Genomic DNA, 26,548 nt, shown 5'->3' with positions numbered 1-26,548 from the left:
TCTCTTTTTTTATCTAGCTTGAAGTTTATTTTTTCTTCAGTTTCCCTTTGAGAATTATTTTCAGTGTGATTAAAATCTTATCTTGAAGAGTAACACAAAGAGCTATTTCAAATTGCTTTTTTCCTTATGTGATGCCTTTCAGAGTGGCATCGTCCTGCCTAGAAGTGGGCTCCCTCTTTCCAGGTGCCTTTTCTGCTCCTGTTCCATTTTGCCTCCACTCTCCAGAGTTGATGTCATACAGCCTGCATTAGAGGGCAAGATTCCTGAAAATATTAGACATTAACTGTTTTGAAAGGCACGTATGTGTGGCCTGTTTTCTGGATGTTATTTATAATATATACAGAACTGTTAACTGTGTATAAACATTTCTCATTTTGAGACTTCCTTAGTCTGCAGATTAACCTTGGCTGTTCTTTACAACTGTTGCTCTTTAAAACTGCTTTTCCAGCTTAAGGTAGGCATGCTTACCGTGCTCTTCAGTGCTAGCAACTTACTTCTTTGACGCGTGACACTGTGACAGTTTCCCAGTTTAGCTAGCTGCCATATCTCTGCTTTTAAGTCAGATTCGGTTAAAGTATACCCTTTTAAACTAGATAAATGGGAAAGCACATAATTTGATACAACGAAGAGTTACAAAAAATTTGACCCGGTCTTCAGTAGTATTACACTTTTTGTTACTGCAGTTAGACTATGAAAAGTTCAGATTTTTTTCCTCTTTTTAAAATTTTCTGATAATTACTAGTTTTGAAGCCAGCAGCTGGGTTCCTTGATGCATCAAACAAGTAGATAATATTATTGTGATTAAACTTATCTTTGGAAATCTCTTCCATTGTTTCCCTCAGAAGGATAAATAGCTTTGAAATAATCTTAGCCTAAATTGGAACACTCAAGACATGCCTTATCTGTGAACGTTATGGTTTCTGACACTTCAGTGTTGTGGAAGGCGCAAATGCGGTGCAGGTCACTGCAATGATTAAAAGGTGAAACTGGTTAATGTAGACTGTAGAACCTGTGTGCCCACAGAAACTTCTCAGTTGTATGTTAAGATTGTCCTTCACATCTAAACTTCTTGGCAATGGTAAATAGTGTTTATCCAGATAGGTATTCTATGCGGTAAGATTGCCTGCAGGGCAGATGCAGGGATTTCTTCTTTCCTATCTGGACTGCTGCTTCTGGAAATTAATCTTCTGAGCTTCTGGGTCTGCTGATTCAGAATACCTTGTAATTAGGAAAATTTAGGAACAGAGGAGGTAAATATAAAAATAGCAGCAGGAGATGAGAAAGAAGCAAATGTCTGTATAAAAGAAAGAGAAATGGTGCTGTACCTGGAGCGTAAGGAGAGGTGGTTATTGATAGACTGGCAGAGCTGTGCAAAATGGGTTTGGTAGTAACAACCATGCCTTTGTAGTATTTTTTTTTTCTGATTTTATAGAAATTGTGACTTGTTCATAACTATTTTGCTGCCTTAGATTGAAAAGCAGATTTTGGCAGCCTCTGCTTTCTTTCCTCTTTTCTGATGTGCTTGTGGAGTGTTCCGAGTTGGATATTGAGGAACTGTAGCTCCCCACTGTGCAGAAAACTGGTTTTGTTTTAAGTTTCATTATATTCCTCTGTCGATTGCTACATACACTTGTACAGATTCTTAAGGAATTCTGGCATATATGGGGATGATGATCTCATTTAGATTCTTATCCCCCAAGTTTTCGGCAGCCATAAGGGGGGCAAATCCAGCTTTATCAGATGGAATATACACACAGAGAAATGTTTACTTTGATAACAAAAGAGGCTCAGTGCTCAAAAAGACTTTCTGGAAGGGTTTCCTTCTAATTAGAGTGCATAATTTGACAACTTTAAAATAAAGAATGCTATAATATATTGATACTTCTATTCACAGCTTCAGCTAAGATGGCATGATCAATGACTTTAGCAGGCTTTAATTAGCCTTCTGTCTGTTCTGTTGCAACAGAAGGAATAAATGCTTTAGCAACAGATTTCTGTTAAGTAGGAGAATTTAACTCAGTATGTGCTTACAAAAAGAAGAAAAGGAAAACTGCTTTTGTCTTAGATGATTCCATAGTATCTTCTATGTTTACATCTCTTAGATTCGCTGTAGCTTAACTTGTTAGTCTGTGGGTTTGATTTTAATAAATAAATAGGGTATGGAGCATTTCTCTTGTATATCACTGATGAATGCACATGATGCCAGCGAAGACCAAGCTGGCTTCCCCTTTGGTAGCAGCGGCTAAGCTGTCCCTGCGGAGACTCCAAAACATTTGCTAGCCATAAAACTGGTACTTCTTTTCCTTTTTCACATTGTTTAATGCTGGCATTTTGTTTGTCTTTCCTTAGGTTTTTTGATTAAGCTTTTGCTTTTACTGAATCCTTATCTATAATGACAGTTTAATTTCTTGGAAGATAAATTGAAGTGATGTATACGGTCAAATAACTTTTCAGCAGCTTAGTGCTAAATGTTTCCAGATATAGATGTAATTTAATCACATATACATTTTCTGAAAAATGTAAATCTGCAGTTCTCTATGGAATGTTTTTTAATACGTTTAATGTTTATCATTGTACATGAGGAAGGTATACATAATCTCTCTGTGTTAGAAAGACCCTTCAATTTAAATTTATTAAAGATTACTTTACCCTGTCATGAACAAAGTGTCCCCTAAATCCAGTTCCCTCCCATGAAAGCGTGAGAATTTCTCCACTACTTGGGGTCTGTGCAAATCATCTGCACTACAAAAGAACCCCAGCTCCTTCCATTTTAGGAATCTGGGAAGGGTAAATATTTAGAAGCGCTGGCATAACAATAGCAGAAGTAGAAGGAAATTAAAGTTGGGGACCCAGTGCTGAGACACATTTGGCTTAAACTGTGGGTGGAAAAAAGAAAAGCTTTTTAGTAAATTGGTGAAAGGTTACGATTTTCATTTTTGGATTAAGGAGTAAGCGGAACTGTTCTATGTAGAATAAACTACCCGGGTTCACAGACAAGAAGGCTCAGTTTTGAAAAGGTAGCCTTTTTTGTTCTTGCTTAGATTTTTTGCTTTTTCTGTCATACCGGAGTATGTTGTTCAGTTATTTTCTGACAGGTAGCAGGAACTAATATTTCACTGAGCAAAGACTAGCACTGTTAAGTGAACAAGTCTTTTTATGGAAGGCTGCTGCTGGTATGAGAACTTCTTGAATGTAAAGCTTAGAGGCCGTAGGTTGAAGGAATATATGAAGTAGACTGAAATTAAGACCGTGGCGTAGAAATTGATTTCATTACGGAAACTCTGGTGTTTAGGTTGCAAAGTATTTTGCTCTATAAGAGATTTTTTGTAAAATCTCTTTGAGAATTTCCAGCATCTGTTGTTTGCGACAGCTGTTAGATATTGAGCAGAAGGATTCGTCCATCCTCAGAATAGAAAGAAAAATGTATTCTTTATCTTGATAAATTCAGTTCAGGTTGAGTAACTCTTCGGATATTAAAACCAGTTTTCCTGGTGTATTTCACTTATCTTTGGGAGATTTTTGGCACTAGGTTCAAATACCTAAACGTGTATGTTAGACTGAAGTCTGTTTCTGCCAAAATTTGCCGTGTGACTTATGAGCCTATATAAAGACCATTATAGTAACTTAAGCTAATACTTGGCTTGTGTTTATGCAAGACAATTCCAAATAATCCTTTAACTTAATTTTGAACAGTGCTGTGTTTTTCAGAAAGAGACCGTATAGAATTGGCTGGAGAAAGGGAACTGTACTTTTGCAAAGAATGTCAGTGTTTTGAAATTTGATTTTTTTTTTTTTGATCCAATTTAAAAGATAAAAAATTCTGTGTTTCTTTGTAGAAGGAAATAGAGTTTCTCCAGGGCGTTTATCTCCACAGGTAGGAGACCCTGCTGGGTAGCCTTATCTGATGCGTCAGGGCTCTTAGCTCTCACTCAGCTTGCTCCAAGTTGTAAGGATCGTCAGAAAAGGTAGGTTTCCAGTTAGTTCTGTTGGAAAGTTGTCAAACTTTACCATCACCATCATGTTTTAATAGTATTTTTTCGTTACCCTTCATATTATTTTGATTTTTATGGTTTCCAGATGGTAGATAATTCAGTGCAGCCCCTGGCAGAGTTTGTTGAATTTCAGATCACCTAGTGCCTTGAAGGCTAGCAGAAGTTGCTCTTCAGATTTAGGTGCCAGTTGCTGCAAGGGGAGCTAGACCCACGGAACTTTGGACCTGTAGTAAAATATGTTAGTATTAGTGAAATAATAGTGCAAAAGTGTTTTGAGATAGAGTAATTTAGACCACTCCAGGATTTCAATGGCTGCCTTCTCATGTGAATTTCTCAGTATTTTGGTTACCTACTTATGTGGGTATTTATTATCTTGATGTTTTGTTTGTGGGATGCCAAACACTTTCGTATTTAAGTGCCTGTCCCCTCTTGGCGTAATCTTACTGCGAGTACTCTGCAAATTCTGCAAAGTGGAACAATTCAAAGAAATTCTTATTTCAATAAGGTCATTTCTCCAACCTAGACATTCTGAAGAGGTAAACCAAGTGCCAGGAGGTAATTGAACAATGTGGTCTTACTCTGCCAACACAACAATACAGGAACTGGCACAGCAGAGAAGAGGTTGTTTGCCTCCCTTGTTCAGAAGCAGATATGCCCTGCACAAAAGGTAATACCGAATCTCACAGTCGATTAATCAAGCACTTTTCCCAGCCTTTTGCATCATTGTCTGTTACTGCATGAAATGTATTAGTTGTTAAAATAAAACCCCTTAAAATATTAAGCAGAAAAAAGAAATTACAAAAGGAACTGAATTTATAATAAACTGAATTTAAACCACAAAATCTGCACTCTAGTGGAGTATAGTCTCAGTTGCAAATTGAATATCAGTCTATTTCAGATTCAGAGTTTATATCACAACTATTGAATTTTGGTCATAGTTCCAGGGAACTCATGGCCAGCATCAGTGGGATTCAAGTACCTTTGCACAATAGCTTTCTACTGGTAAAACAAATCATAGCAGCACGTTTTAAATCTATTTAAGGCTTGTGGGACTATGAGAACTTTAGTAGGTTCCTGTTCAATACTAATGAATGTGGCTCAGTTGTGACAGGTGACACTCATTTTAGTGTAGGATTTACCATGACTGTTTTGTGGGGTGTTCTGTTTCTTCCCCAGTAATTCAGCTCCAGCACCGTTTTACCAATCAGTTCCTTATGAACCAGAAGAATTGAAGATGTTTATTTTACCCTGTTTAAAAACAGGGATTTCAAAATGCTTTTAGCTAGGATGGAGTGTCATTACTTCTCGAAGTTCTTGAAGTAAAGTCTGACAAAGTAGATGAGAACTTTGGAGGGACAACAGGGATGAAGACCCTCATTGCATGGGGGAGGAGTGGAGCAAATGTAAGACTCCTGTTCCGTTGCAGTCCAAGCAGCGAGGCCATACTGGTGTGTTGTAGAGCAGAGCTTGTGCCCAGTGCTGTTTCTACCAATGCCCCACTGTCCTAAGTTCCACTGCAACAGCAGTAAAGAAGTTGCTCCAAATGCTTTGCAATGCTTTGATATAATTGCTGGGCAACTGTACGATAATTCCAAGAAGAGGAAAACTTGGATTTTATGCCAAAATCCATCTGAAGGATTTCAAGCTCAGGTTTCTCACCAAGTAGTGGACTGAAACTACTTGGCTGTTTAGTAGATAGGGATCAAGGGCATCCTTTGTACAACTAGGAATTCAAAATTTACAGGAACAGAGTGAGGGAGAGCACTAGCAAGAGAAATGGGACTTTGTAATCCAATGATGAGGTCGCTTACCTGGGAGGGGGAAAACCCAGGCTGTACTTCAAGGATGGTATATGTATTTTACATGAAACAGTACGCAGAGTTTATTAGCAGTCTTGGAAGCTTAAACAGAACTAAGCATAGCCTATAAAGTGGTGGATTGAACAATTTCTGTCTAAGGTCCTTTGTAAATAATTGAACGAAGCTTTAAAATGGCAGTAATAAACACAGAATGAAAGTAAGATTTTTGTACATGTGGTTTCTTGAGGCTTTTTTTCCAGATTCTTGATATTTGCAAAATTGATTCATTTCGCAACAGAATTTTGCATGGTGAAAGCTTCAGTTTAATCCTAGTCTAAACCTCTGTTTAATCTTATTTTAAATGTGCCAATCAAGCTTTAGTTTGTGTACCTGACAGGGACATTATTCTCGATTTGTGTTATAGTTTTAAGAGAAAGGAGCATATTGAAAATCAATAGAAATTCTACATCTGCATCTGTGGATATAAAATGTTGATGTAATAACGGTGCATGCCAGCAATCGTGTATTTCTCAGTTTATAACTTCGAAGTGAAGAAAATGCAAATGCATTGTACTTAAGTGCATGACTAAATTAGGGTATTAAAACAGGTTCTTTATTAAGTTAAACCATCAAAATTAGAGGTAAAAAAAACTCACTTGTTATTAGCTAAATTTACAATGGCAGTTTTAGGTTTCTAGGAAGCTCTAGTGACCTCTGTAAAGAGGTAATTCAGTGAACCTGTCACTAATAATTTCATTCTGCAGCTAATAGTAATGGGTTTAATCCAGAAATTATGAGCTGGGCCCCCCTTCCCTGAGGGAAGTATTTCTTTCCATCTTTAAATCTAAGGGGGGGTGAGCATAGTAAATTTAACAGGACCTGGCTGTTCTTTTATTTTTGAAGTCGTGAGGCTTTTGCTAAGTACTATGCGGAATTCAATAACGCGCAGCACAATTTTTTTTTCTTGATTTACCTCCATCTGAAGGCAGACACATGTGTTTCACCCATGCCATTTTAATGGAATACAGCTTTGTTTGCTGTCACTCACGTGTTTACCTGCAGCCTTGCTCAGGATGGCTGGTATCTTTTAGACGTGTTCTGTGCACAAGAAGCCTGACCATTCTGACTGATGATCTCAGGAGTATGGATGCTTCTGCTGAGTGTTTACAGTAGCTGCGCAAGTAGGGTAGTAATGAAGCACTTGTGAAGAAAGCCACAGAAGATAATGACATTTTTGAACTGTTGACTTGTTTAGCTCTGAAAGGAAAAGTGTGGTCATTCAACAAGAAAGTGAGAAACCTGGGAAAATCCCTTCAGTGGCTTTAGCAATTGTACCCGACTGTGTTTTAGCATTGAATTAGAATGCTAATCACTGAGTTCTTCTCCATCTTGTCCAAATGAAAGAAGTTCCTGTATGTAGGGGACTGGAATTTCAGTTTGTAAGCATTTCAGATACAGCCCTTTGTTTCTGCTTTGTCATTTTGTGAGAATTTGAAACTAGTTCGGCAATAACTTGTTTTATAGAAAACTTACAACCAGAAATTAAGTGTCGTGCTTGATTTAATCCCTTCGATTTGCAGTTCTACTTTTTAGCTGTGTTGTCCTACGTGCTTTTTCTTAAGCAAAATTTTTTTAAAAGTCTTTCTTTAGTGCTAAGTATCAACTCTAAAGCTATTTCTTTTATAATGTATACTACAATACACACATTATACACATACATACTTCTCAGTAGACCTAAATCATTAGTGTCACTGAAATAAACACATCTCCCTACTCCTGCTGGTTATTCTTGCTTGTTATGGTTGCCATCCTTACGCCAGCAAATGGGCATGTGCAGGTATGTGGTGAGCTGAATTTAGAAAATTTATTAGGATTAAAACTAATCTATAAGGAGGGAGTGTGTGAGTGAGTGCCTTAGCACGTGTTTGCATGATAGGCACTTGCCTCTTAAAATTATCACCTAGCTGTGAAATTCCTTGTCCTCTGACCTCAGGCCAAGCATTCCAGGTTCCCTTCTCTCCCTCTTTCCCTTGAAATGTACAGTTTGCTCTCAATACTGGCTTATAATATGCCAGTAACCAAGGAGTTTAGGGTCACCTCTTTGCCCTTGCCATGCACAAATACTGACATCTCACGCTTGGTTGTATTGGAAAGGCGGGAAGAATGCTGGCGAATATTACAGTCTTTCCTAATGCCTACCAGTAACTTTGTATGCATATGATCAGATCCATGTGATACCTTTTTGCTCACTGAGGGGGGGAGTAGTGGATATGTCATGCAAGCATGAAGAACAACTCATCCAAATTTGATTGGGATGCTTTCCTCAAGGTTAGGTTTACTATTTTTTTCTTATCTTTGTCTCTAAAGCAAACTCTTTGGGAAAGATATATTAATTTTTTTTGCTGGTAGATTTATACATAAGTTGTTTTGGAAAGGATATGTGCAGAGATTAGTATCTTCTGACAAATGGAGAAATCTTTGTGTGGCTGCTCTTTTGCTTTCAATAGCTGATTGGGCTGTGAGTTCTTGCTTGGAAGGTCAGTATCTTATGCATGCCTTGCTCATATTAAAATGGTATCTGGCTGATGAATGTCAAATACTGTAGACTAAACAAGGCTGTTCTGCTAAATAAGATTTAAAATTGTAAAAAGAACGTTCAGGTTTTAATGTCTGAACACTTCTATAAAGGTTCAATGATTTGGTAGTAAACTGATTTCTGAGTTTTATTAAAATTAGCAGTGCCCATGCCCTGGAACAGGTACACAGCCCAATTAAGTGAGCTGAAAGTTGCAGAGGGACCAAACTTTTCTCCTAGCCACGGAACGGCTGTGCAGCTGCTGCCGTCGCAGGGCTGCCAGAAGTCTTCGGCAGCTGCTCTGTGCCCGTCTCTGTGTCTGATACAGAGGTGGTTTACTGGTGCTGACACTGTACAGCTGTGGTACTGCTGGCAGACACCCAGTCACTCGTCTTTGCCAGGATATAAAAAAACTCTTTCCATGGTTGTACTCTGTAATGACCAAAAGCGACTAGTGTTTTCTCAGTTCCCATACCCCAGTTTCCAGTGCGAAAGACTGGGATCAGTCCTACTGCTTCGGAGTATTGGAGTGCTCCATGATCCTCAATTCCTGGGTGCAGAAAGAGACTGTACTCCTAAATACATTTCGGCACCTGATCCTCTTCAGATTCCTCAATTCTTATGCAAAGTTATCTGATACTACAATTCACGTAACCAGTAGTGAACCAAATTGTATTCCAATGAATCTCCTAGAAACAGAGCATGTATAGTACATGCAAAATGGGTAGCCTGTAGTAATTGGAAAAAGCAATATTGTCTAACTGAATTGGCTGCATACATCACAGAGGCTGTAGCAGAAGCAATCTAATTGAAGTCTTATCTTGAGTTTGATCTTTAAATAAATCCAGCTGTACTTATTGAATGTAAATCTCAAGAGGTACCATCAAGTTTGAAAAGCCTTTAAGTACATCATCTTAGATGTTTGGTCAATACTGGACATATTCAATATAAAAAAACATGGTTTTTAAATGGACCTCATGTAGCGAAATAATATATCTGGGTTTGTAATACAACTGTAATGCAATTTCTGTACACCTGTGCTTTTCCAAAGGATTTTTTGATTTGAGAATTGATCAGGAAGGTACGCAGTTGCAGTTTTGTATTGGCAAGAATGCAGCTCACCACTGTGTGTCTCCAGGGAACCTGTGTGCATTGCAGAAAATGCCAAATCATGTTTTTCAGAAGATAATACACCTTAGTATCCCTAGGCGTAATATCAAAGGAATAGAGGTATCACTTAAAAAAAAAAAACAACAAACCTAAACCACCAAAACCACCCTCCACAACCATGTAGGGGAATGTTACATAGATGTTTCATAGTTTAGACTTGTCTCAAGGTTTTTGACTTTGAGTACCAGGTAAAAACAGATACATACCAAACTAACTTCTGTGAACAGCTTTGGAAATGATGTGACATGCATATGACAGGCAGTAACTGTTGTTTAGTCTTAAACAGTGTGAAAACAGAGGGTCCCAGAGAAATCTTACATCTCCTTCTAAAGCTACGGAGGTTGGCGCTCTGGAAGGTCTGGTTCTTGATTTATCTGAACATATGAGAAATTCCCAGGCTTGCATCTGTTTGCTAACAGACAGCTAGAAAAGGTTGACTTCCCATTGCAGGGGCTGTGTTTGGGTAACCCTCTGGCAGGCAAGCAGCCTAGTGAGCAAACATTGAGTTTGTGCTCAAATAGCGTTTTCTCCTGCCTCGTCTGTCAGGCCTTCGTTAGAGTGTCAGTAAAGCTCACATCAAATAAAAGCTCCTCTATGGGCTCTAGCAATGCTTGTTTATTCCAAACACTTAGACTTTCGTGCTTATTTCACTTTCCTGATGAGGAAACGCGAAGGTGTGATGTGGGTTGTACACAAAAGCCAGGGAGCTCTTTCATGCATTATTTGAAGCTTTAGGCAGTTGATTTTGAAGATCCTTTATAAAAATAAATAATTAAGAAGCTGGTAGGGATTTTCTCTCCTGTTAATTTTACTAAGCCAAGGGAAAAGCGTGCAAGGTTGAAGGTTGAACTTGCAATATGTAGAAAGAATCTTTCCGAACTACAGTCATCACCTAATTTGCTCTTAAATGAGTGAGAACCTTCTACTTTCTTTAGCTGTGAAGGTGAATGAAATGAACAACAAAGTGTTAGTTTCCTGCGATCTGCAACCTAAATGTTTATCTTGCACATAAGTGTTTATTTTACACACCTATTATATGGCAATAGTTATGCAGTTGCAATAAATATTGATGTTACATTTTTAGTTTCCCTGAAATTAAGTGCAAAACAATGGTCCCTCTCTTAAAAGGAATGGATGCCTTAGTGTTTTAAAAGAATTCCTTCCATTTCAAGACTTTGCTCTTTCCTGAACTAAGAATATGAATCTGAAAAAGTGATTTTTCCTTTGCTTCTGTAGCTGAAATAGAAGTAGTGGCAGTTGTGTTTTCTGGATTGTTGCTGTATGAATTCCTCCAAATGATTGGGAGAAATGCATTTCTTTGTTATTTCTTTGATTATAGACCAGTTAATCTTAATATGGTAGTTAAGAATATTGGTAAAGTGCATTTCTCCTGTCATTTGGAAAAAAATTAACTGCAATAGTTGCTTTCAGTCTGACATCAGGATGGTGGTTGTAGTTTAAATACTGCTGGTGTACGAGTGATGGAATTACTGCTTTTTATGTCACTTGTTTATTTTACATTCAGTTAAAGCATTCTGTTAGTTTTTCCCTCTGGTCAGTCTGGACTATTTTACAAGTGACATTATACATGTGTGCACTTACATAAGATAGACTTAAATGTAGTTAGTTCATAGTGGAAAAGGTACACCTGTGAGAAAGGAATGTGAATGAGAAAATGTAACTGTGTGTAAACATGTTTATGCAGCTGCGTTTTAATATAACTTATTATTGGAGCACTCTGTCTAGAGAATAAAACTGTTACAACTGAAGACAAGCTATTAAAAATTCCTTCAAAACATTGTGAGCTGTAGATAAATCAAAAGTATAGAACTTCAGTTCTGCTTACAGATTTATTTGTACTTTAAATGTTTTCTTCATATTAGTGTCTGAAAATTGAGATGCTAATAATACTGTCTTACAAACTTTCCATGTTTTTGCGTAGTATTAAATCTGGCTTTTTTTGTTTTGCTCATGATTAATACACAGCTTTGGTTTTTTTATTTATTTTAATAACGTAAATAATTGCTTCCAAGGTGAGGAATTTTTTTTAACTTTACTAGCTTTTCAAGGTTTTTGTGTGATGTGAGACTTGAGTTCCTGTAAAGCCTCAGATGTGCATTTCAATTCAGAGTATGTGTGATTTGGAAACATGGAAAAAGGAGATTTATCTTTATTAGTTCTTCAGTGAAAAATCATTAAGCTGATGTTAGTATTTCTGTTCTGTAAGTACATAAAACAAGACAGTCTTATACTTTATAACTCAACCTTCACGTGACCTGGTTTAAAACCTCAGGATCTCAATGAAAAAAGTGAGAGAAATAATGCTAGAGTGTCTTGTTTCAGTTGCGGGGGGAAAAAAAGACTGGAAAATGTCGCTATCATACTTTGAGAGCTTTTTAAAAAAATCAATAGAGGAAATAGTTTAGAATCCTGCTTTATTTGTTTGCAGTATCATACTGAACTGACTCTTTAATTACACTAGGGACTGAGAGCACATTGTTCTAGGCGCTTTGTGGACAATGAAAGATCCTCTTTGCCCCCAGAAATTTATTTCTGTGCTTTGACTTTGTGTTATTTAAGATGATGTGACCTTAAATGTCCAGTTTCCGGAATATTAAAAGAATGTGTTGGTATCTGTTTTATTGACTGTAGTGCGTAGGGTTTAAATTTCCTGGTTACAAGCCAGAAGTCCTCTGTTTATCTAAAAAAAACAAATAGAGCATGATCAGCAATTACATCTAACATTTCTGCTGTCACTAGGGCTAGAGAAGACTGCTTTGCAAGGCTTAAAGATTTTTTCAACCTCTCTGCTCACTTAATTCTCAGCCTTTCTTGAGGGTATCAATTATGAAAGATTTTGTGATGAAGTCTGGATGAGTAGAAACTAGAGAAGGGCAGCCAATTTACTTTATGTCGTCTATTGATCAGACAATGTTTCATCCTCATGGAGCTAGCAGTCTGAAAATGGAAGGCTCAATACTTAAGACTTCAGCCATAGGTATATGATGATACTAAATTAGTTTTGCTTATATTATGACCTATATTTATATGAAGGTTTGTCTCCTCCACCCCTGGGGGGGAAGAGTATATAGAAGAATGCCAGTGTAAGAGGATGTGAGTTTTTATGTTTAATACCTTTTATTTCATTCACTTCCTTTTCTTCATCCTGTACGTCAAAGAAATAAATCCACAGATTTAAGTACAGGTTTGGGGTTTTTTTTTTTCATTGCTGGGTGCTTTTGTTTTTATCTCTTACAGTATTCTTTTTCATCTCTGGATGGGGTAACACAGGTTGTGAATTAACTCCACTGTCTGTTCAGAGTCTCCCAACTGCCAGTTTTGAGAGTTTCCATCTCAAGGGTGATGCATTATGAACACAGCTCTTCAGTTTTCAGGCTGTTCAGGTCTAGTAGTCGCATTCATGTGGCTGCAGTCTCAGATAAGTCAGTTCGTGTCTTTGCCTCATATATCTGGATCCCAGAGCACTTGGGAGCGGCATGTAGGCACTCAAATATCCCTGCAAAATTGCCGGGTGTGGCACAATCAGTGGCAGTCTAGACCAAGTAATCTCCGACGGATCAAACTGACTCAGTCCAATTAAATTTCTCAATACTGTGCCCCTGGCGTGTCCCATGTACTGCTAGATTCTGGAAGATCCCGATATGTGCCCTATGTGCCTCTAAATAATTAAAGTAGCTGTAGCTACCGCTATCTCAGTATTGCCTCAAGTGTTCCATGAAAATATCCTTTAGTATGAAAAATAGTGAATAAATGGTTGGTTCCCTACAATATTTCTCCCATTACATTGTATTTTAAGTAGCATTTGGTAAATTGCCTACTGCAAGTACTGTCCTATAGCATCTAAGACGCAATAGAGAATGTTGTGTCCAAGAAAAAAACACCAGTCAGGAAATTCTGTAGTTGGATAGGAATTGTAATAAAAATTCAGTGTAGCTATAATAAAATACGTGCAGAGTACATGTGCCACATACAGAACTCACTCTGTCATTTTAACCTCTAATTAGCTCTTTACTTCTATTCCATATTCCTTTATTCTCCCCAGTTCGTTAGCAATTCGGCAGAATTTCTGCAGCGCCTCTGGTACCTTCTGTCTGGCCTTCAGGGATTTCAAAAGCCTCTGCGCTTTTCACCTGAGTGCTTGCCTAGTCCTTCAGCATCAGTTTGTCCCCAGAGCACCCAAAAAGGCCACCAGCTTTCCTATTAGTGTCCAACACTGTCAAAGTCCTTCAGCTTCTTCCGAATATCTCCCTCTTTAAAAGACGCTGCTGTGAAAAGAAAAATCTGTGATTAATGTCGTATTAAGCTCAGAGAGGTATGTGAAGGCATCCAGACGAGAAAAGGTAGAGGGAATAGCTGCAGCTCTGGTGCTGGGAGTAGCTGGGTAGCAGCTCTTGACCATGGCCAGCCAAAGCTAGCAGAAGTGGCTGGCACTTGATGGCGTTGCCTGGTGTCTTCAGTTGAGAAAGGCTATGAAAGGATCACGGCCAAGAATTGCCACTCTTTATATCTTGTTTGAAGAGAGAGCATGATCAGACTTCATACATTACAACACAGTATGTCAGCTGTACTCTAAATCCAAATACAAACTTCAATATTTTTTTTTAGGCTTATATATTATACAAGCTATAATTGATTTGAATCTCTATTATGGTTATCATAACAGTATTTTTTTTTTCCTAAGAATTGTATATAGAATTTTGGGAGCTGTATTAGTATATTTGCTACTACTTGATTTTATTTGTTAAGCATACTATGAAAACTGTTGTTTTAAAATCTCAGCAAAAAAAAGATGCTTGTTATGATAAGAGGTGGTTTGCCCATTTTTCTAAGTTTAAATGCTGTTTCTTTGATCAGAACGTGCAAAGTAGTTTTGCCCAGAGCAGTGTGTCTGTCTTCAAGGGCTTGAAGTCCAAATCACAAATTTTTAAGTAATCAGTAGAATCCAAAAATAATAATCTTCAAGATGACATAACAGTCAAATTTTATTCTGCTCATTTTCTCTTTAATGAATAGCGAAGCTTTGAGAGTTCATATTGTTTATGGTAGAAATTCTATTGCTTGTAAAATATATTATTTGAACCATAGGTAGGTGGAACTTCCTGGTGGATCGAGGATTGTATTGACTTAAACCAAGGCTGAATTAGTAGTGCAGATGTCCTGCAGATTCTCTGCATATATGCATTTCCAGCTGGTGGAAAGAGCAGGGTGTTACTCATTTATCTTCTCAAGGCTTCCACAGATCAAATTTGACATTCCCGATGTGCCTTGAATCAGTCTAAATTCGTCGATCCTTTTCCACCTTCCCCTGATTTTTTTTTTTTGTACTTGCACTCCATATGCTGCAGAGCTCAGTTGTTTCCTAATCGATTACAAATGAAGAAGTCGGCATTTGTCTGGTAGTGATGGAGATGAACAGTGGGATAAGTAGCAACACCGCAAGTTGAATGTAGTGCAGAAAGGGATGTTAAAGGGTATATGATGGGGATGTCAAAACCATGAGCGTGCTGGGGGGGACGTTGGACAACTAAGGCTCTGTGGGGATAGAGCGTGGCGTGGGAGAAAGGTTTCTCAGCACTCACAGTGCTGATTTTGCTCTTCAGATACTGTAAAGGCAGTAATTGACTACAAGTCTGTAATTCAAATATATGATACGGTATTCAAATCCAATTTGCATGGGAATCATTTTATTAAGCGTAACCTCTGAACACACATTATACATTCATTTTACTATCGTCCTTGGGAACAGAATATCTGCAGTAAGTTGATGTACAAAAATATAGTAACACTGTTTTGTGCAGTACATGTAATCTAAGAGCTTTAATAGAATGTAATCCTTTAGATTTTTATAGTACTCTTTCCTCCTGGATATCAAAGCAATGAGTAAATACTATGTGCCTTTTGTCACTTCTTTGAGGTGGTTAGCAAATACAAGTGGCACAGTATCTGCAGTGAACTGATACACAGAAATATTTACATATTTAAGATACTTTTATTAGTAAATATCTTTTTCAGAAAGACTTTTGTGACATTGGAAAAGTAGCTTTGATATTATTCTTGTGATGCTTCTGGGCATATATTGTGTGTTTCAGATATTCAGAAAGTGAATACCATCTTGTAATCCTACTTCCGTTTTGGATTATAGTTTCAATTTATCTGATTTGTAATATTGCCGTTTTGCTCAATAAATATATCTGAGTTTCTTCTATAAGAAGTGTCCTGGACCATTTAGCACTGAATGGCTCTGTACTGGACAGAAAGCAAGTTTTCTGTTAGAAATCCATTAAGGTTACAAAACCAATGTTGTAGGTAGGACGCTGATGGTGTGCGGGAGCTGGAGAACGGGCAGCTGATGCCAGTGAAATTTCCCAGTTGAAGCTAAGTGAGAAAGGCAAGGAACACTGGTTTAAAAAAAAAAAAAGCTTCCCCTTAGAAGTGGGGAAGCAGCACAGTCTCTCACCACCTGTTAAAGACCAGATCCAATGAGCAGGAAGAGCTGCCTTGTGTAAAAACTTGGACCAGAGTTAGGATGTATAATTCTAAGGTCACACTGAGGGAAATTGAGCCTCAGTGTTTCCTTTTGGTAAGATTTTTTTGCTTTACAAAGAATAAAGATGCTTGGGGGTGAGAAATTCCTTTTGCTACAACCAGCTCAACTTGACCCTGAAATCAGAGCTCCTACATGTCAGTGGAGGGGAAAGATAGCTCTTCTAAAAAGCCAGTCGGAGGTGGATTGTGACCTGCTTTGGAGTGGCGGGGGACTGGTTTACGAGATCTGCCCCAGGAGGATGCCAGTTCTGAGGTTTGCATCTGAGATACCCACAGCTGAGGAAAAACCAGAAGTCACCTCCCAAAATGGGAGGCTTGTGACGTTCAGTAGTTAGTCTGAGCTGACCCTGGCAGAGCAGGTTGAGACCAGCTTGTGGCATTTCCCATAGTAGTGTTTTAAAAAGTTCCTCGTAATACAGCTCTGCAAATTGAGTACAGTGTTCCCCACCTGAATACTGGGCTCTTTCTAAACGTGACCTGCTGCTTTGCTCTTGAAGTCCTAGGATTGAGCGTTTAAATATCCCCAGAACTTGTCAATCTCTGATTTTTGCATTTTGACTTGTAAGTGACCAGACTGTCTTCTCTGCTCCTGGAGTTTTCAGCTTTTTGCATCAACAGTCTGTAATAATTCAGTTCATATTTATAAAGTCCTCTTAAAAAAAAAAATGCATCTCAGGAGTGTGTGAGATGTTTACTTTTGGACTACCATGTCCTCAAGTGCTCAGGAGTGAAAGAAGCTCAAGAAAAGGTATTTCAGGTACAAATATCTTAAAATCTGGTGGTGGGGAGGGGAAGCCCTGCTTTTCCAAGTCGTGGTGGTGGTAGTGTTGTTGAAGTGTCAGAGATTTGTAGCCACAAACATTAGAGATAGTTTGTAAGAAATGCCTGACAACCAAACGATGAAGTAAGAGCTTGGGGCTGGGGGACGGGGCATACTTCCAAGAGCTAAGGAGGATTGAAGCGAGGTCGAAAAATACTCGGAACGGCTCTCGGGTTTCTATTTTCAGCACCCCGCCTCCCTCAGCTCTTTCCATTTCGGCAATGCTGGTGGCAAGGTGATGCCACTTGTCCTTTCCACGTCACCGCGTGTTGGTTGGAGCTGGAAGAGGAGCCGTGCGCGTCCCCAGGGCGAAGCGCCGTTCTTCCTCTGCATCCACGCCAGCCTTAACCCCGCCGCATCAGAAAGGGGGCTGGGACCAAGGGCGGGGAGCGGCCCCGGGGGCTCCCGCAGCAGCAGCGGGGAGGAGCCGGCGGGTTGCCGCCGGGAGGGGCTGCCCCGGCTCCCCCGGCCCCGCAGCAGCGGCTGGGCTCGGTGCGGCGCTCCCCGCTCCGGGACGGTGCTGGGGGCGAGCGGCCAAAGCGGGACCGGCTGCGGGAAGAGCGGGAGTGTAGGTCGGGGATACCTGGATCGGGAAAGGGGTGTTTTCTCCTTACTGCTTCTCCGGCTCGGGGCTGGTAAGTGTTAGGAAGTGTGTTATGTTGGATTTCCCCTAATCTGGCCGTGCGTTCCCGTAGTGTATCTTAGGTTACAGCTGAAACAGCTCGGGCTTTCAGAAAGCGTTAGGTTGTGGGTTTAACTAAGACTATTGTGTACCTTCAGTTTATTTACCCTAAAATGCTACTTTGTAATGCAAGTGGACTCCTGGGCTCGTAAAAGACTACAGCTGGGGAGAAGTGCCGGAGAGCTTTGAACAGGACCCTGCTAGCGCTGAAGAGCTGGTGAGAAAGAAAAACACCCCTCCCCGACTCGAGATCCAGCTATTGCAGCAGATGCTCCATTATAAAAGTGGTATATGGGGTTTATCGTTTGGTCTTCAGAGTGTGGCTCAGCAAATAGGAAACTTAAAACCAATGTATGCTTTGGAAACACAGAGGGGGAAAAAAAATCCGTTCTCGCGTGTTTAGCTTTTGAAGAAAATGATTGTTGGGCTGCTAGTGTCAAACCGCTTTGCTACATTTTCTGTAGCTAAATGCAAAGAATGCTCTGTGTTTATCATATAGGTGTGCTGCCAGTGTATACCTGCTTGATGTGCCTTGGCATTCTCACTGAGTGTTTTGCTTGTTTAATATACAGTAGCTGTAAAATTTTCTTAGTGCTTCTATTAAAATATGAGGAAAAAATGCTATTCTTAGTAACAGATTCTTTAAAGATGTTCAAATGTAGCTTTTAAATTTGGACAGAAAACAAAAAAATCTGCTTCTAAACAGCTGGTCGAAAGGCTTCTTAACCTCTTACGTAACACTAATATAGTCAGGGTGATGGTAGGCATAGCTGGAAAATACTAAAGAGTATTGCTTTTGTGTCCCTTTACAGCTGTAATAATTTAAATGTTAATCCCACAGCACAATGAAGTAAAAACCTGTGGAACTTTCAACGCAAGTAACTCCTTTTACATCCAGAAAGAGACACATTTTGGTTTTTCCCCTTCTGCGTAAGCAGGGTTAGAGTTATTTTGGATCAGAATATTTGTAATTACAATCTTAAATGTCTTTCATATGGTCATGGAAAGTCGGTAAGTTGTGTAAATAAGATTGTGTGATGACAGTGTTGCAGTTGTAAGCAGTGTTTAGGGTTGGGTTTTTTTTTTTTTAACAGCTTTCCATGCTTTTAAACTGTGCTGAGGTATACCTGCTTTCCAGAACTACGCACAGGTTTTTTTGCTTGAAATAGTATGTTTTGTTCCAGTCATTTCTATTTGTAGCTGTATTTCTTTCCAAAACTCAGAGTATTTGAAGCTTTTTCAGATTTTCTTAATACATTTTTCCCATTTCCCCTAGATATATGTGCTTAATTGTTTGGGTTTTTTTTTTTAATAAAATTTTAGAATCATATGAAACTCAAGGAGAATTTTCAGGTCTCCTTGTTGTTGTTTCTATCTATAGTTTTTTTTATTTTGAATTCTGGCTTTAAAAAGCCTTTGTTGTTAAAGCACTGCAATTGATTCCTGTAGTCAAAGCCCTGCAAATGATTTCTGTAAATGGTCTGCTGTTGCTTTACTGGTTGTGCCAGGAGAAGTAACTTTAGCTTAAAAGCAAAGCAAAATCTATTTCTCAAGCTCTGGAGAATACTCTTTTTTTCCCCCACTCTTTGCAGTCTTTCCCAGCTTCTTCACCCCACAGCTGTGGTTGGTGGGCCAGTTTGCCTGCCAGTTTGGCAATGCTGGTTTACCAGTGCCCATCTGTAGCATGAGCTGTGGTCCTGGCACGGTGACATCTGGAAACTCCTTGTCACAGGAATTGCAATTCTCGAGCCAGCCTGCGACGGGTGGGAAATGAACTCATGGTGTCTCAGGCTCAGGATGGGACAGCTTCTCAACCTCTCAGGCTGCGCAGAGGGATGGAGGGGCTAGCTGCCTCTCCAAACACTTGCTACAAAATGGAGGAGGGAAAACTTCCCTTCTGAAAATCTCTTCTGCTTGGTAATTGTCATCTAACTACTACTGCATGGTGAAAGTACTTAGATTCCTGAAAATCTGCTCGTTAACAGGGAGACATTAGTTGAGAAAATGGGTGTTTGTAGACTGTGCAGAAAATAATGGCTGTAATGGCATTTCTCAAAAATAGGAGCTATGTCATATCGATCCTCAAAGTGAAGCAGTTGCATTAATAAGTATATCACCTAAACTGGTGTGCTGATAAAATAAGAATTAGAGAATCTTCTTGAAGATGAAATATATACTTTTAAAATATACTTTAAATACTTGAAAAAGAAGTGGAAAGGACAGGGAAGGCTTGTTCTAGCAAGCACCCATATTTTGTATAGTGAAAGCTTTTCAGGGAGGACTAGTGGTTAACAGCTGAAATGGAAAAGCAAGAATCGGGGTATTGAGAGAAACCAAGCACCACATATGAATGCATAGGAGTAAGAGCTAGAGAATTTGAAAAATGTCTAACTGAGAGCCAAAACGGAGATCAACAACCATAAAACATTAAAATGCTGTTTGACTTGCTAAAGACCATTGCAATGATAGATAGCTAGACGTCTCCCACAAAATCCAGTATCAAACACCAGGCACCACCTGTTACTCCTGCGAGCACTGAGAAAAAGAAAAGATGCAAAGAATTTTGGTGATGTGAAGGAGGAAAAAACCTTCCTTAAGGGTGGCTGTGCGCACTGGCTGGCATAGCAAACCAAGTCTGGAGAGGATTTAACTGAATTTACAGATTGAGACCATGTAACCCATTTGCCACATTGAAAAACTTTAGTTTCTTAAGGGACTACGCGGCCATTATAGTATTTCATCTGGAAGGAGACTTAATAGGTAGCACTGGCATTGTTAAATGTTGCTTATTTTAAGAATGCACTACTTCTAGAATCCAACTGTTTTAGATGAACTTTTGACGTGAATAGATGTTTTTGTTACTTCAAACGCCATGTTCATCTCAGACCCATGATGTTTTGTAACTGATAGGTCTGAAAGGTCCAGAATACCAAGACTGGTTCTGCTGGCTGAGTGATGTGATGCTGACTACAGCTGAAAGGCTTTAGATAACTTTTTAAATGAAATTTGAGTTTTATCCTACCTTAAATGAAAAATATTGGAGAATAAATCTCATGAGGAGCGATTGAAGGAGCTGGGACTGTTTGGTTTGAGGAAGAGGAGGCTGAGGGGAGACCTCACCACTCTCTACAACTACTTGAAAGGCCATTGTAGAGAGGTTGGTGCTGGTCTCTTCTCACAGGTAATTAGTGAAAGAACTATAGGGAATGGCTTCAAGCTGCAGCAGGGTACGTTTAGACTGGTCATTGGGAAAAAATTCTTCACAGAAAGCGTGGTCAGCCACTGGAATAGGCTGCCCAGGGAGGTGGTGGAGTCACCATCCCTGAATGTGTTTAGGAGTCGTTTAGATGCGGTGTTAGGGAGAACTTTGTAGAGTGGGGTTGATGGTTGGACTCGATGATCCCAAGGGTCTTTTCCAACCTGAATGAGTCCATGATTCTATATAAACTTTTATAACCAGCTTAGTTTTGGTTTAATGCAAGGGACAGATTTTGGGGATTATTTTTTATTTCTTGTATAGTTAAAAGAATACTTAGCTGTTCTCTGTCGTCTTCTAAGGATCTATAAATTATCTGTACTAATATACTAGGTTATACTAAATTTCCACTACATCATTCCCTCTTGAATTTGCACTTCTATCATTCTCAATTGCAGGCATTATGAGTCCAGATGGGATTTGTTGAACCAATGTTTTTTTAAGTCTGGTTGTTGGGGTTTTTTTAAAAAGAAACTTTAAAGCAAAGAAAAATTCTTTCAGTTGCAGCCAAAGGAACAGGTGAACTTAATCCACGCCTAAAAGAACACACTAGTTAGGGAACACCAAATCCTACATAGTTTCAGTGTGGTACGGCATTACTTTATTTCCTGAAGGGCTTGCAGTGCAGATGGCAGATGTCTGCTGGGTAAGCTGTGTTCATTGTTAGCTCCACAAATAATAGAGGGATTACTCCATAAAACTGTCACTAAGTAACATTGCCTCTACAGGCTGTGGTACTTTCCAGATATGACACTCTTCCAAGCTGTTGTTTTCAACTGCATGGCTGAAGTGCTTTCTTAGCAGTTACTGTTATCAAGTGTGCAGTAATTAAAGATAATTCTAGTTTTCTTTCCTTAGCAGTCCAGCTGGCATAATTTCTAAATAGATGTTAATGTTTAAAATACCTCGTGTCCAACTAGAGAGGTGGATACCTAAGTGTGATGTATTGAATATGTAGGTTAGCACTTTTTCTAATTGTATTTAATCTTCTCTTAAGTACGGCTGTCTATATTAAAACCTGTATTATCTACAACCTCATTATTCAGAATACCTGTCCACTGTTTCAAAGCCTTCAGATGTAAATTGCTGTAAGTCTGAAACCCCCACTCTGTTTGGAGAATACCAAATCCTAAAGCAGTCTGAGGAATGCAGCGAAAACAAACCTCAGCATTGAAAGAATTCTGAATTCTCAAAGACTGTGTTTTCAAAGAGTCTTATTTTTAGGTTTTGGTTTTTTTTTCTTGATGAACAGGTTCTTTGATTTCCCACGTCCATGTGTTATTAAAATCTTACTGTGCTTTTGCTTGGTGCATTTAAACTGGCTTATTTGTGCATCCTCTAAAGGAGAGATTCTCAGTTAACTGTTTCCTTGGGCCATTATTGCATTTCTCAGTAAGTTCCCAGTCACTGCAGTTGTGTCAGAGGAGACAAAATACAGCAGAGAGACAAAAATATAATCTAAGAATATATTTTGGTGTGACAGCTGCAGGTGAAGTTTTGCTGTCAATGGAGTTACAGTCGCTTGTATAGAGCGTGACACAAATGACGTATCATAGTACGTAATTTTTAATGCCCTCAAACATGAGAGAAACAGAGCTCGGATAACATTAGACTTGTCAAGTGACATCAACCATCTTACATTTGTTTAAAAAAAGCTACCAAACAAAATGAAAATGTACAGCCCAACTCATATGCTAGAGAATTGGTTTGAGTCCCAGTTCTTTTTAACTGTGATTGAATAAAATACCTAATCAGATGGCTGCCTTAAGCATGCAGAGTAGGCCTGCTTACTTTAATATGGCATTGAAAGAGCTTCAAGGTAAGCAGGTGCTTCCATTGCCTTTCTCAAAGACTCCATGAGAACGGACAGAACTCAATCGTTTCTCAAGGCTTAGGAAGAAAGAAAGAAAGAATCAGCTTGATCTGATAAAATTTTTATAGTTTGCTCAAAAGGAGAACAAAGGCAGAATTTCTGTTGTGGTACTGGTAATGATGATCTTGGGCTTTTCTTTGAATTTACTAGTTTCTAAAGAGCCTTTCTGAAGATTGTGTTTAAACTGAAAGGCATGCAGGTAGATATTCCATCTGTTGAAAAGAAAGCATTTTATCTTTGATCATATTAAATGGAGGCTACTGGGCTGAATGCAACAAAAGTTGAACTTCCCATGTCAGTGTTTAGGAGGGGCACAGATACACTTTGGGTGCCCAGCCTGTGTGTCCGTAATGGGAGTGCCCAGCTTGTGCGGGTGCGAGTCAGCTTCCATCTCTCTTTGGCACATGTCTGCATTACACGAAAACGTGAGGTTTCCTTTATGAAGTGATTGGAAACAGCTACTAAAAATCATGTTTATCTCAATTGCTGCACGCTGCAGATGTCCTGGGCTTAAAGCAAGAGGATGGTGCATCTGTCTTCTTGAAGGGCCTAGATATTTGCAGTATCTCTGTATCTTATTTTCCATTTTAACAGTAGTTACAACTGCGGGACAGTAACTTTGATCAGTGTACAGCAGTGTCAAGTGATGATATGGATGTGTCACTAACTTAGAAACAGAAATGTATCGACATCACCGTGCAGCCTCTCTCATGTGAGTGAATGTGAAAATTAAGCATCCAGAAATTCCTAAAATACTGCCAGACGCCTCGCGAGGAGCTTTCTCTGCCTTGATGTCCAGCTCTCGCTCTGTCCACTTCAGCAGGCTTTGAAGCTGCCCTACAGTGCGAGAGAAAATCAGACTGTTCAAACACAGTCGTATTTCACATAACTAATACGTCTCTTCAGACTGAAGCAAAGTTCAGGCAGCCACTTGAATTTACTCTTCTCCATGGGCTTGACTTGCCTGGGCCAGGGGAGGGGGTACCCAGCAGGAATGTGTGGAATTGGAGGCTGGAAAAAAAAAATATGCTCGTCGAGCAGTGTATTCTCCTGTTCTGAGTGGTTATCTGAATGAAAGTGATTTCCCAGGGCATCTGGCTCTGCACATGATCTAGAACAAATAGCAGAGGATTAATTTTTGTTTCAGAAGTGAAGGATTTAGCTATGTCTAGGGGAGGTGCTGCACGGGGGGGCTGCCGGGGGTAGCATTCCACTCTGCAAAGCACTTTCTGCTCAGAATTAGCATTCAGGCAATTAAATAGCTCAGCTGGCTGGGCAGGCTTAGCTCTCTAAGCACTCAGCAAAGGTATTGGGGAAGAAAAAGAGTTAGAAACTTCCTTGCTTATCTCTCTTAATCTGTATGTTGTGTCTTTCTGCAAAGTTCAGTGTCTGTAATGCACGCCTTGCAATTTAGACTTGGAATGTTGTTGATTAAATTCAGTATCAAAAAGGTAATGTTGAGTTAGCCAAAGCAGTTGTAATTAACTTATTCTGTTCTTTAAGCATGTGTTGATTTATTCTTCTAAATAGGACATAATTAGTGTTCTTTCTTCCTCGTTCTCCTTTCTCCTTCTCCCTCCTCCCCGTGTAACTTGGGAAACAAATTCTTATTTAAGTGTGATGTTTGACCTTTTGTGTTATTTATCAAAATAATAATCTCCAACTTACTTTCAAAGCTTATTAAAACACAATTATAGTTAACGTGGGGGAAAATGGCTGCTTTTAACCTCAAGCAAATTTTGATTTTGAGCCAAGCTCCTCAGACACCTTCCTAGTGGTAGTAGTTTTCACTTATTTATATTTTGCTTGAAAAAGACAAGACTTCAGAAGAAAATCTTTAATATCTTCTATTTACAGCTCAGTCCATTTCTTAACTGCCTTTAGAATACATGTCACTTGGAAGCATGAGCTTCTCGATCAGCAGTAATTGAATCCTGGGATTATTTGTTTTTTAAATTTGGGAAAAACATGTTGTTGTATTGTATCTTTTCAGTATTCGTAACAGTTCATTTTGAGCTTCTTCTGAAGACCTAGTCTACCATCCAGACAATTTGACAGATGTCTACTGAAGTGGCTTGATTTATTTAAGTAAGGCATTTTAAAATAATTTCTTCAAAAACACAAATATGCCTCATTTTCAATAGAAACTGGAGATGGGGAGGGAGGTTACTGAAACCATCACATTAATGATTATTAAACAACCTCTACTGTCTGTTCCTGTCTCCTGCTGGCTTTCAAAGCACACAGGCAAATTGAAGTGCAAGGTGTGGATGGTTACATAGTTTTCACCAAAATATGTATTCCTAAATAGTGGCTTTTACTTGGTCTTGTGCAAAATGATCTTGTTCCTGTGCATCTCAACCATTACCTGTTAGCTGTGAGCTAGAGGCTGTCAAATGTCTATTCATTTGACTTATATTTTGGTTTAATAACTGAGCAAGTATGTAACTTCACTCTTAAATTTCTGTTGAACAAATGAAAGTCCATCAAAACGTTCTGATCAGTGTGTTGTGAAAGATGAAGATGAGAGAGGAGCTTTACTCATTTTAATCTAAAGATATTTCTGAGCATCTGAAAACACCGCAGCTCTATAAGCTTTGCTTTATTTGTTTCTTCAGGAACATCCCATATCCATCGAGAACTTGGAGCATGGCTATGAGCAACGTCAGTGACTCTGTGGTTCTGAGCAATGGCAGCATCTTGTCAAATGCTACTGGCCCAGGTATTGTTGCAGCTAATGATGGAGATGTCGTGGTCCAACAGCTCCCATCCAAGGAAACACCAAGAACAAAAGCGAGTCCAAATGGCTGCCTGCAACTTAATGGTACCATCAAACCATCCTTTCTGCCTTTAGACAACCAAAGAACTCAGCAGATGTTGTCGCAATGCTGCCACCCTTGTCCATACCATCATTCTTTAAGTAGCCATAATAACAAGCAAGAATGTCATTCAGTGGTTGGCAGCTCAGCACCATCTCCTATGACATCGTGCTGCATGCAGCCACCTTCTGAGTATTCAGCATCTATTTGCCAAAAACACGCCCCCATATATCAGCCTGCCTGCTGTCTTCAGCCCTCCCCATCCTTCTGCCTTCACCATCAGTGGCCTGACCATTTTCAGCATCAGCCTGTGCAGCAGCATATAGCCAGGATAAGGTAAGCAGACTGCATTATTTCTTAGTTCTCAGTATGGGTAACCTCTTCCATAACGATTTCATTTTCTGAGAAAAGGAGAAGATTAAAAAGGAAGATGAACCAAATTTCTTCCCCAGGGTTTTTACAGGTTAATCTTTGATGCATTACCAACTTTTTTTTTTTCCCCCCCATAAGAAACCCAGTCAGGAAATCAGTTTTGCTGTACTACATGAATATTCCTGAATTAGTTCATTCTGGAGGGGAAAAAAGGCTGTGTTTTCTGTTTTTTCTTGGGGATTCTTTGGAAGCTCTTTTATAAAACAGAGTGTACGCCTGTATTGTGTGAAACAAACCAATATAGAGATAGCTAAGAAAACACTGAAAGAACAGGTAATGTTTGCATAGTCTAATCAAAACCCATATTTCCTCAAAAAGATACTTTCAATGACTCTATTCATAAGTGGTTTTTCTTTGTCAGGTTAGCTGGTTCGGTGAGTCTCCCCTGTGTCGTTTCAGTGTATGTATGTGGTAAATTTCAAAGTTGTGTTCAGATTGAGAAATTTTGAATTGTTCCAGGTTTGAATCCTTTCTATCCTCCACTTCATATGAACTTGCCTCTTCACATCTGTTAGCTTTGGAGTTCCAGGGACAGTAGTCCCAGCTACAAGGAGCAACAATCA

At 39.2% G+C, this 26,548-nt stretch overlaps 1 protein-coding gene across 6 annotated transcripts in view; it reads left to right on the top strand.

The window, feature by feature from the left end:
* Nucleotides 1–26,548, top strand: part of DISP1 (dispatched RND transporter family member 1) — an 88,134-nt gene that overhangs the window by 28,893 nt on the left and 32,693 nt on the right. For 4 of the 6 annotated variants that reach the window (XM_074579046.1, XM_074579044.1, XM_074579048.1 and 1 more), the window contains one exon: nucleotides 25,353–25,889. In XM_074579046.1, the coding sequence (XP_074435147.1) occupies nucleotides 25,384–25,889 (506 nt within the window). In that variant the 5' untranslated portion in view covers nucleotides 25,353–25,383. Of the gene's footprint in view, nucleotides 1–17,376; nucleotides 17,559–24,724; nucleotides 24,823–25,352; nucleotides 25,890–26,548 lie in introns of those variants that run through there. The other 2 variants (XM_074579049.1, XM_074579047.1) reach the window with 2 other exon arrangements.

The sequence above is a fragment of the Larus michahellis genome, chromosome 3 (genome assembly GCF_964199755.1).
Source record: "Larus michahellis chromosome 3, bLarMic1.1, whole genome shotgun sequence".
In the NCBI taxonomy this organism is placed as follows: Eukaryota; Metazoa; Chordata; class Aves; order Charadriiformes; family Laridae; genus Larus; species Larus michahellis.
The sequence above is the reverse complement of the archived record's forward strand: the minus strand, read 5'-3'. Positions and strand labels throughout refer to the sequence as shown.